At 38.2% G+C, this 12,416-nt stretch overlaps 1 protein-coding gene across 1 annotated transcript; it reads left to right on the top strand.

Annotated features, from left to right (window-relative positions):
- The first annotated feature begins 3,143 nt into the window (after positions 1–3,143).
- Positions 3,144–3,512, top strand: LOC129508578 (prefoldin subunit 1-like). Its single transcript, XM_055323455.1, has one exon. The coding sequence runs from the start codon at positions 3,144–3,146 to the stop codon at positions 3,510–3,512; it is 369 nt and encodes a 122-aa protein (XP_055179430.1).
- The last annotated feature ends 8,904 nt before the right edge of the window (positions 3,513–12,416 follow it).

Below are 12,416 nucleotides of genomic sequence, written 5' to 3'. Positions count from 1 at the left end.
CTCTTGTGTCATCAGCCTATGTCACACCCCCTTCTAAAGCTATGTTTGACTCCCTCTGGGTGCTGCTCCCTCCCAGGCCCTCCTGTGATTGCTCCTGCATGCTTCCACCATGACTCTCAGTGTACTGTTCTATGATGATGACATCCTTGTTTGTGTTTCTGCCTCTCCCACCAGATTGATGCTTATTAAGGCGGCAGATTTCTGGGTTCCACCTCTTACCTTTTAAATTGGCACTTTGAGGGGAAACCTAGAAATAGGCATTTTTTTGATGAGCAGCCTAGGGAGTGGTAAGGCTCCCTGATGTGGGGAACGGAGTCCTCCACACGACTGTGAGCTCTTCAAGGATGAGGCCCGAGCCTTACTCAGTTTTGTATATCCAGGACTGTCCAGGACCTGGCAAACAGTAAGCATTTGATAATTGCTTGTTCAGTGAGTCAGGGATGACTTCAGGGCAGTCATGAACCTGGGAGTGGCCTGGCTACAGGGCGGGTGTGTCTCCACCTGCAGTAACCAGTGGCAGAGCCATGCAGTCAAGTGCTCCAGGAAGCCAGATGGCCTCTTTCTGAAAGTCTTTCAACTGATAGACCTACTTTTTGTTTTATCAGTTTGGATTCGATATATTGAGATCCTGTGTCAAAATTCCATTTTTACAAGAGTCTGATGCTAAAAAAATAAGTTGGAAAACTGCTGTGCCAGAACACTTTTTTAATTTAGAGAGAAAATAACCTCCAAGTAGGTAGGAAGTTTTAAAGAACTTTTAGAACTGTTTCTTGCCAGCCCTGGTGGTGCAGCGGTTTAGCGCCGCCTGCAGCCCAACGTGTGATCCTGGAGACCCTGGATCGAGTCCCACATCGGGCTTCCTGCGTGGGGCCTGCTTCTCCCTCTGCCTGTGTCTCTGCCTCTCTCTTCGCTCTCTCTGAATGAATAAGTAAATAAACCTTAAAAAAAAAAAGAACTGTTTCTTGCCCATTTGCCATGGATATTGCTTCATCCCAGGATTATAACAAAAATTAGGTTGTGATTTTTTTTTAAAGATTTTATTTATTTATTCATGACAGACACACATATACACAGAGAGAGGCAAAGACACAGGCAGAGGGAGAAGCAGGCCCCATGCAGGGAACCCGATGGGGGACTCGATTCCAGGTCTCCAGGATCACATCCCAGGCCGAAGGCGCCACTAAACCTCTAAGCCACCGGGGCTGCCCTAGGTCATGATTTTTAAAAAAGCTTTTATTTTGATTCCAATTAGTTAACATACGGTGTTACATTAGTTTCAGGTCTACAACATAGTGGGTGAATGGTTCCACACAGCACCTGCTGCTCTTTAGACTCTGATGTGTAATTGATCCTCAAATACAGGTAAAGACTGGATTTACAGAGATTTCACACGGCCGTGCTGTCAGAACAAGATGGCAGAGGTCCATTGGCATCTAGATCTTCTAAGATCCTACATATATAATACCTTTGGAATCCAAAGATATGTTCTCAAGCTAAATTCAGAACTATCCTGAACCTCAACACAGCCAAGATCCTCTGGCACATTACTAAAATAGAGCATATCTCCGTGACCTTTTACTTTCTATGGCGTATGTTTCCATTACATAATTAATTCCTCTTCTCAACCCCTACATATAATTTCTGAAGTAAGTCCCTCCAATACACAGCTTAAATTTTGCTCCTTATTTCTTCTTCTGGGTACTTTATCCCACACAGCCTATGTAGTTTTTCATTAGAAACAGAAGATACCATTTCCTACCCAGCTTGCAAACCACCTTCCCATTATGCCTGCTGGCATTGCAAACGATGGCTTATGACTAAGGGGGCGGTGTCCAAAACAATCATCAGTTTTCTTACAAGAAGACAAGACTGAGCAAAATCTAGGAGCTTTAGATTTGCGTACGGTATTGTGGCCAACACTTTTAGAAAAATATTTGATTGTTGGGGCTCTCGACTAGCTGAGTTGGTGGAACATGTGACTCTTGATCTGGAGGTTGTGAGTTCAAGCCTCATCTTGGGCATGGAACCTACTTAAAAGAAAAAAATTTCATCATTACCAAGTAAAATGGCGATTAAAAAGATTCTAAATGTTCTGCTGTTGTCATTCATGAAATTTGCACTGTTACAACTTGCACTGATGTCATGTCCTTCTTTTATTCATTATTATCTAGGAGATATTAATATTATGTCTCTAGGTTCCTTTACCAAGTTTTTGAAATGCACAATGCACGCTTGTCTGAGAGATGGATAGACCTCTCCTGCCACCTAGTGGGGAAATTCGGCGGCACAGCTCTGCATGAACTGTTTCTGGTTCCTGGTCCCAAACATCTGTAAAAGATTGATTGATTTATATTTTTTCTTTTAAAATATTTTTTATTGAAGTTCTATTCTAAATGATTTTTTAATAAGTTTTTTTTTTTTAATTTATGATAGTCACATAGAGAGAGAGAGAGAGGCAGAGACACAGGCAGAGGGAGAAGCAGGCTCCATGCACCGGGAGCCCGACGTGGGATTCGATCCCGGGTCTCCAGGATCGCGCCCTGGGCCAAAGGCAGGCGCCAAACCGCTGCGCCACCCAGGGATCCCCTAAATGATTTTTTAAAAAGTGTTTGCTTCGTCGTGGATGGAACTGGAGGGTATTATGCTGAGTGAAGTAAATCAATCAGAGAAGGACAATCATATGGTTTCACTCATACGTAGAATATAAGAAATAGTGAAAGGGATTATAAAGGAAAGGAGGGGAACTGAGTGGCAAATAATTAGGGAGGTAAACCATGAGAGACTCCTAACTCTGGGAAACAAAGAGTTTGGGAAGAGGAGGAGATGGGGGATGAAGTGACTGGGTGATGGGCACTAAGGAGGGCACTTGATGGGATGAGCACTGGGTAGCAAATTGAATTTAAGTTAAAAAAAAGAAAACTATTTTAAAAACAACTATATTCAACCTAAAAACAAAAAACAAGTGTTTACCAATCTCTCTGCTAGGAAATCATCCTCTGAATAGATACTGGCATATAGGTATAAAAATATAGATATGCATATAGATACATCAATAAGAATGTTCATTGTAGCGTCTGATGTACAAATAAACTGGAAACAGTGTAAACAGCCCTTGGCGGCGCAGGCGCACCGAGTGAACCAAGATGGCGGCTCCCGTGGATCTGGAGTTGAACGAGGCCTTCACAGGACTTCAAGCCACAGTTATTGACATTCAGCAGAAGGTGAAGCCTGCAGACTTACAGACTGAACAGCTAAACAGAACGAAAAAGCACGCACGTCTTACAGATACAGAGATTGTGACTTTGGTAGATGAGACTAACATGTATGAAGGTGTAGGAAGAATGTTTATTCTTCAGTCCAAGGAGGTAATTCTCCATCAACTGTTAGAGAAACAGAAAATAGCAGAAGAAGACATTAAAGAACTGGAACAGAAAAAATCCTACCTGGAGCGGAGTGTGAAGGAAGCTGAGGACAGCATCCGGGAGATGCTGATGGCACGAAGGGCTCAGTAGGAAATCTCCAGCCCAAGCTTCCTGCCCCCTCCCATTCCTGGCAAGGGCAGGTGGGGGGCCACGTGGAGAAACTTCTCTTCTGCCCTGGTGGACTTTTTTTATTTGGATGATCTCATGACCCTGTTTTCTACTTCATCATGATACCCCTTTGGACCCCAGTTCTGTATTTTTTATCCTGGCTCTATCTGCCACCCCTGTCCAGAACACTCTTCTCCCTTGGGGGTGAGTCACAAACTCCCAGGAGAGGTAAGATGGGAGCCATACAGTAGGGGAATATAAATAATAGTGAAAGGGAATAGAGGGGAAGGGAGAAGAAATGTGTGGGAAATATCAGAAAGGGAGACAGAACATGAAGACTCCTAACTCTGGGAAACGAACTAGGGGTGGTGGAAGGGGAGGAGGGCGGGGGGTGGGGGTGAATGGGTGACGGGCACTGAGGGGGACACTTGACGGGATGAGCACTGGGTGTTATTCTGTATGTTGGCAAATTGAACACCAATAAAAAATAAATTTATGATTAAAAAAACAAAAAGATGGGAGCCATACAGATAGGGGAGTTCTGCCCAAGCCTATTAACTAGTTATGCTCCTTAGACCAATGAAAGGCATGTGTTCCCCCAGCCGCCCTACGAAGTCTGCCTTTCTTGAGCTGAAGGATGAGAACCAAGGGCCAGAGAGGTAGAGGCTTTCAACCTCAACTCCTCCCTGACCTCTTTATTTAAGCCTTTGCTGATTCTTTTGTCCCTTTCTGTTCCTTTGAGTAAATCCCTCACCTTCTGAACCTCCATGCAAATAAGAAGGAAGACCGGGGGGATAGCTGAATTTAAGTAACCTTGGTGGCATGTTGAAAATGTTCTTCAAGAAAATGCAGTAATAAAGCAGCAGCACATCCAAAAATAAAAATAAAAACAAACAAACAGCCCTTGGTTAAAGCCAGTTCTATGTTTACCACAATGGAACTGATTAAAGAATGGGGTGTCACTATATGTTATAAACATACAAAAATACATGTTAAAAAAGCAAGGTGCATAAAGTATGATTTTATTCATGTAAAAATACGTTTTAGATGCTTGTAAATACATATAAAATAGATACAGAAAAAGAACTTTTAGAGAGTTAGCTTTAAGCAGTAAGAATAAGAGATTGAGACTTTTACCCTCCATTTTGTGACTTCATATACTGATTGAAAGAAATTTTATCCTGAACTTATTATATTTCTCAGTTTTATTTGTTCTTGGATATAAAACAAATATGTATTTATTATAGGATATTTGGGAAATAGAAGCATTAATTATTTTTTAAAATTACTTGTAACCTCAGCACTGAGGTTACATATAAAATATAGTACTTCCATGTTTTTAAGTTTTATTTCATTTGGAAATTTTATGGCTCAAAAACAAGCAACAGTATGAAAAAGTACACACAAAGAAGTCTCAGAATATCCATGCCATCCTGCCACCTGTAAATAAGTGTTTTTACTAGTTTCTTGGATGTGTACTCTATCGACCAGCCCCAGCCCCCAGCAGTCCCTGATCCACTCCTTACATTGCTATGGATTTGCCTATTTTATCTCAAAGGATATTCTATCTAAATGGATATTCTATCTAAACGGATTCATACATTTGTGGTCTTTTGTAATAGGCTTTTTTTTCACCAAACATAATGTTTTCAAGATTTGACCATGAATCAGTACTTTATTCCTTTTTATGGCTGAATAATAATCCATTGTGAAGATATGCTATTTATCCACTCATCAGTTGATAGACATTTGGGTTGTTTTCACTTTTTTCTATTATAAATAATATTACTATGAACAATTGTGTAAAAGTTTCTGTGTGGGCATATGTTTTCATTTCTCTTGGGTATACATGTAAGTGTGGACATGCTGGGCTATATGGTAATTGTACATGTAACCTTTTGAGGCACTGACTGCCAGACGTTTCCAAAGCAATTTCATACTTTTACTATCCTGCCAAGACGAGGGTTCTGATTTCTCCACCCTCTCATCAATACCCACTATCTCTTTTCAATCAATCATCCTACAACGTGAATTAATCTCACTGTGGTTCTGATTTGACTTTCCCCAAAGGCTAATAATGTTGAGCATCTTTTACTGTGCTTATTGGCCACTCAACTGTCTTCTTTGGAGGCATGTCTATTTAAATCTTTTGCCCATAAAAAGCTTTAATGAGATATAATTCACATAACATACTCACCTATGTAAAGTGTATAAACAACAGCAAAAAAAGAAAGTGCACAAATCAATGATCTCAGTTAATTTGCAGGGTATAGAACAACCATCACCACAACCAATCTTAGGACATTTTTATCATCCCAAAAAGAAACACATATCCTTTAGCTGTCACCCTCCCAATCTCTTTCCCTCCTCCCATCAGCTTTCGGCAACTACTAATCTACTTCTATTTTTATAGATTTGCCTATCTGGAACATTTCATGTAAATGGATTTGTACACTATATGGTCTTTTGTGTTTGGCTTCCTTCACTTAGTATAATGTTTTAAAAGTTCATCCATGTTGGGGCATATATCAGACAGAATTCTGTTACTTTTTAAGGCTGAATAATATTCCATTACCTGTACATTACCATACTTTGTTTATCCATCCATCACTTGATGAATGCTTGGGTTATTTCCACTTTTTGGCTGTTGTGATAATGCTTCAATTAACACTGCTGTACAAGTATGTTTGAATCCCTATTTCAATTCTTTTGGGTAGAAACCTAGGAAGGGAACTGCTGGGTTGAATGGTAATCCTACATTTAGCTTTTGGAGCAAATGCCAAACTTATCCACAACAAATGCACCATTTTACACTCATATCAGCAATAAATGAGGGTTCTGATTTCTCCACATTCTCACTTTAAAAAAGAATTATTATAGCCATTCTAGTAGAAGTGAAGTAGTATTTCCTTGTGGTTTTAATTTGCATTTTCCCAATGACTAGTGATGTTGAGCATCTTTTCATGTGCTTATTGGTCATTTGTATATTTTCTTTTGAGGAGTATCTATTCAAATCCTTTGCCCATTTTTAAGTTGGGTTATGTCTTTTTGCTACTGAGTTGTAAGAGTTAGTTATGTATTCTGGATATTGAACCCTCATCAGATATATGATTTACAAATCTTTTCTATCATTCTGTAGGTTATGCTTTCATTTCCTTGATAACGAATGACCTTTGATATACAAAAGTTTTTAATGTTGATAAAGTTCAACTTATTTTGTTGTTGCTTGTGCTTTTGATATCATATCTAAGAATCCATTCCACGTCAAAAGTTATAAAGATTTACCTCTGTGTTTTCTTCTCAAAGTTTTATGGTTCTACTTGTTATACTTAGGTCAGTGATCCATTTAATTTTTTGTAGATGGTGTGAAGTACGGTTCAAACTCATTCTTTTGCATGTGGATATCTAGTTGTCCTAACACCATTTATTGAAGAGATTATTTTTTCTTTAATTGAATGGGCTTGGCACCTTTGCCAAAATCAGTTGGCCATAGATGCATAAGTTTATTTCTGGATTCTCAATTCTGTCTCGTGTGTCAATCCTTATGCAAATACCACACCATTTTGATTGTTATATAGGTGAGAAGTGTGAGTCCAACAATTTTATTCCTTTTCATGATTGTTTTGACTATTTGGGGCCTCCTGCAATTCCATGAATTTTGAGGATTGGTCTTTCCTTCTCTGAAAAAAAAAAAAACCTCTAGAATTATGATACAAATTGCACTGAATCTGTAGATTGCCTTGGGCAGTATTTCCATTTAAATAATATTAAAAAAATAAATAATATTAAAGCTTCCATCCCATTAACCTAAGATGTCCTTCCAGTTTGGGGGGGTTTCTTTCAGTGATGTTTTTTAGCTTTCAGTGTGCTAGTCTCTCACCTCCTTGGTTAAATCTCTCCCTACATATTTTATTCTATTGGATGCTATTGTGAATGGAATTGCTTTCTCTTTTTTTAAAAATTTTTTTAAAGATTTTTAATTTATTTATTCATAGAGACACACACACACAGAGAGAGAGAGAGAGAGAGAGAGAGAGAGAGAGAGAGGCAGAGACACAGGTAGAGGGAGAAGCAGGCTCCATGCAGAGAGCCCCACGCGGGACTTGATCCAGGGTCTCCAGGATGACACACTGGGCTGCAGGCGGCGCTAAACCGCTGCGCCACGGGGCTGCCCTGGAATTACTTTCTCAATTTCCTTTTGGGATTGTTCATTGCAAATATGTAGAATGCGTGATTTTTTCCCTATTTTTTTGCGCTAAAATGAAATTATAGTTAGTTAACATACAGTGTAATACTAGTTTCAGGTGTACAATATAGTGATTAAACACTTCAATACAACACCCCGTGCTCATCACAAGTGTCCTCTTTAATACCTATCACTTATTTCACCCATGACCCCACCCACCTCTCCTCTGGTAACCATCAGTTTATTCTTCATAGTTGAGAATCAACTTCTAGGAAGCACAATTGATTTTTGTGTTTTAATCTTGTATATAAAAACTTTGCTGAATTTATTTATTGCTTCTAGTGACTTTTATGGATTCTTATTTTGTAAAAATAGAATTATGTCATCTGTGAATTCAGATAGTTTTACTTCTTCCTTTCCTATATGAATGCCAACTATTTCTTTTTCTTGTCTATTTGATCTGGCCAGAACTTCCAGTAAAATGTTGAATAGTAGTGGTGAAAGTAAGCACCCTTGTCTTGTTCTTAGAAAGTTTTTACTTTTTTACCATGAAGTATGAAGTTAGCTGTGTTTTTTTTTAAGATCTTATTTATTTGAGAGAAAGAGAGAGAGAGAGAGAGAGAGAGAGAGAGAGAGAGATGAGAGAGAGATGGAAAGACAGAGATAGTGAGAGAGAGCATCAGTGAGGAAGAACGGGAGAAGCAGACTCCCTGCTGAGCAGGGAGCCCAATGTGGGACTTGATCCCAGGGCCCCAGGATCAATGACCTGAGCTGAAGGGAGATGTTTAACAGACTAAGTCACCCAGGTGCCCCAAGCTGTGGGTTTTTCACAAGTGCCCTTTACTATGCTGAGAAGGTTCCCATTTACTCCTTGTTTTCTAAGTATTTTCTATCATAAGATGGTGTTGGATTTTGTCAAATGCCTTTCCTGTATCAATAGAAATGATCATTTTTACCATTATTTTAATGTGATGTATTACATCGATTTTCTTATGTTGAACCAACACATTCTGAGATAAATACCACTTGGTGATGATGTATAATCTTTCAAATATGTTATTGGCTTTGGTTTGCTGGTATTTTGTTGAGAATTTGCACATAAATACTCATGAGGGATATTGGTCTGTAATTTCCTTTTCTTCTCATGTCGGTCTTTGGTTATCAGGGTAATGCTGGCCTCATAGAATGAGTTAAAAAGTGTTCCTTCCTCCTATATTTTTGGAACAGTTTGTCAAGGGTTAGGGTTCATTCTTCTTTAAATGTTTTGTAGAATTCATCAGCAAAGCCATCTAATCCTGGTCTTTTGTTGTTGTAAGGTTTTTTATTCCTGGTTCAATCTCTTAACTTGCATAGGTTTGTTCAAATTTTCTATTTTTTCTTGAATCAGTTCTGGTAATTTTTGTGTTTCTAGATATTTTTCCTAAGTTATCTAGCTATCAGCATATAATTACTCATACTATTATATCATTTTTATGTGTGAGTTTGATAGCAGTGACTCACTTTCATTTCTAATTTTAGATATTTGTGTCTTCTCTCCTTTTTGTCAGTTTAGCTAAAGGTGGATCAATTCTCTTGATCTTTTCAAAGAACCAACTCCCGGTTTCATTGAGTTTCTTTACTGTTTTTCTATTCTATTTTTTATTTATCTCTCTTCTAATCTTTATTTTTCTTCCAGTCTTGGGTTTAGTTTGATCTTCTTTTTCCAGTTCCTTAGGTATAAAGTTATGTTGATGATTTGATATCTTTCTTCTTTTTAAAATATAGGCATTTACAGCTACAAATTTCTCTCTGAGCAATGTCTTCACTACTTTCCAAGTTTGGGTATCTTGTGTTTTCATTAACACAAAAAACTGCTGCTTGGGGTGCCTGGGTGGCTAGGTCAATTAAGCAGCCAACACTTGGCTCTGGCTCAGGTCATGTCAGGGTCCTGGGATTAAGCCTCACATCACGCTCCCCTGCTCTCTCTTGCTCTCTCTCTTTCTCTCATAAATAAATAAATAAATAAATAAATAAATAAATAAATAAATAAATAAATAAATAAATAGTTTTTAAAAACCCCAAATCCAAAAAACACTGGTGCTCTACAGCACCATCCTCCTCCTCTTTATGTTATCATAAATTGCACCTTTAATGTGTGTTCAATAACCTAAATTTATAATGAATTTTATGTACTTGTCTTTTAAAACATGTAGGAAGTAAAAGATGGAGTTAAAAGACAAAAATACAATGATATTGGCTTTTATATTTATCTATGTGTTTACCTATATCCTACATCTTTATTTCTTCATACAGTGGAGTTTCTGTTTAGTGCCCTTTCATTTTAACTTAAAATATTTCCTTTAGCATTTTTTTTTGTAGGATAGATCTAATGGAAATGAACTCCCAGAGCTTTTATTTATCTTGAATGACTAATTTCTGCTACATTTTTTGAAGGACAGTTTTACTAGATACAGAATTCTTGGTTGACGTTTCTTTTTTTGTTCCTTCAGTACTTCAAATATATCATCCCCTTTTCTTCTAGGCTCCATGGTTTCTGATGAGAAATTGGCTGTTTATCTTTGATGATCTCTTGTATGTGATGAGTTGCCCTTGTTGCCATCAAGATTATCTCTTTGTCTTTGTCTTCAATGATTAGATTATAATGTATCTCAGTGTAGAGAATGTTGAGTTTCTTGGATTTGTAGATTCATGACTTTCACCACATTTCAAAGTTTTTGGGCCATTATTTCTCCAAATATTCTTTCTGTACCTTTTTCTTTCCTCTGTCTATGACTTCCATAATGCATATTTTATCCTTTTATGGTGTCCCACAGGTCCATTAGGCTCTATTCATTTTTCTCCATTTTTTTTCCTTTGGGGTCTTCAGATTGCAGAATTTCAATTGTCCCATCTTCAAGTTCACAAAGTCTTCATCCTGCTCAAATGTGATGTTGAACTGCCCCAGTGAAAATTTTATTTCAGTTACTGTACTTTTTAGCTCCATAATTTCTATATGGCTCCTTTTAATAATTTGTCTCTTTAATGACATACCACATTTGTTCATACATTGTTTTCCTGATTTTTTCAGTTCTTAGTACACGCTTTCTTTTAGCTCTTTGAGTGTATTTAAGGCAGCTGATTTAAAGTCTTTATCTGGAAAGGAGTTAAGATGGCAGAAGAGTAGGGGGCTCCTAAGCTTGTCTCATCCCTCAAACATAGCTAGATAATTATCAAATCATTCTGAACACCCAAGAAATCAATTCGAGGTCTGAGAGAACAAAAGTTGAAAGTAGAAAAGTAACAACCTTTTGGAAGGTAGGAGGTTCAGAGAATTGACTTGGCCAAGATATAGCTGTGGATATGGTAGTGGGGAGGGAGCCTCCTTATGGAGGTTACCACAAAGTATTATAGGCAGTGGAGCACAAAATCTGCAACTTTAGAAGTCTGCTACCATGGAGGACATGCTTGGCTTAAAGGTGCTTATTAGCAAAGTGGGGCAGAATCTCAGGAGTCACAGCATGGTCTGAGGATCCCCTGGGTGGCAAGAACTGCTGGCATCAACCTGCTGTGCTGTTTCCAGGCAGAGCAGCTGGGAAGCTGGCTGAGAGCAGTGGGTCTTGGTGCCAGCTTTCAGCTCTATTTTGCCATGAACTGCCAACTGCTGCACAGTCATGAAACCACTTTCCTGAGACTGGCCAGCAAACTGCAGAAGTGCAGCAAGACCCTCCCCTGGAAGAATGCATGGGTCCATGCAGTGGACAACCCTAAAATTTGGAGTTTTGAAACTCACTTCCACACCTGAGATAAAAAAAAGCTTTGACATAGGCTGGGTGAATACAGCATTCGGGTGAAAGCTGGGGACACAAGTGGGGTGATTGCTTTTCTATGAGGGCTCACTGAAGAGTGGGGGCTGTGAACTTGCAACTCCCAGGCTAGAGAGTGAGTCACACCATATTCATCCTGCCCATCCTCGCTGAAAGGAGAATACTTTTGTTCTTTATTTTAAAATTTATTTTCTTATTTTTTCAATTCCTTTTTAAATTTATTATTATTTAAAAAATTTTTAGCTTTACATACACACTTTGTATATGCTTTTGTTTATTTTCAGTTTTTTTCTTTTTCTTTTTCTCTCTTTAAATTTTGGGATCTAGATTCTTTTAACAAGGAGACAAAAATGTACTCAGGAGATAGATTTTGGGGGTTGTTTTTGCTTGTTTTTCTTGTTTTATGGTTTTTTTTTCTTCTTTTCTTTTCTGGACAAAATGATGAGATGGAGAAATTCACCCTAAAAGAAAGAACAGGAAGTAGAACTCATGTCCAGGGATTTAATCAATACAGCTATAAGGAAGATGTCTGAATTAGAATTTAAAACAACAATTATAAGGATTACTAGTTAGCCTTGAAAAAAACCATAAAAGACACTAGAGAATCTGTTGCTGCAGAGATAAAAGAACTAAAGTCTAGTTAGGCAGAAATTAAAAATGCTATAAACTGAGATGTAATCCCAAATGGAGGCCATAAAAATGAGGGTGGACAAATCAGAGGAGTGGATCAGTGATATAGAAGATAAAATTATGTAAAATAATAAAGATAGAAAGAAGAGGGGGAGGAAGGTAATGGACCATGACGGGAGACTTTGGGAATTCAGCAACTTATTAAAATGTAATAACATTTGTATCATAGGAGTCCCAAAAGATGAAGAGAGCAAAAAAGGGGCAGGT

This window comes from Nyctereutes procyonoides, unplaced genomic scaffold (assembly GCF_905146905.1).
Source record: "Nyctereutes procyonoides isolate TBG_1078 unplaced genomic scaffold, NYPRO_anot_genome, whole genome shotgun sequence".
NCBI lineage: Eukaryota > Metazoa > Chordata > Mammalia > Carnivora > Canidae > Nyctereutes > Nyctereutes procyonoides.
The sequence above is the reverse complement of the archived record's forward strand: the minus strand, read 5'-3'. Positions and strand labels throughout refer to the sequence as shown.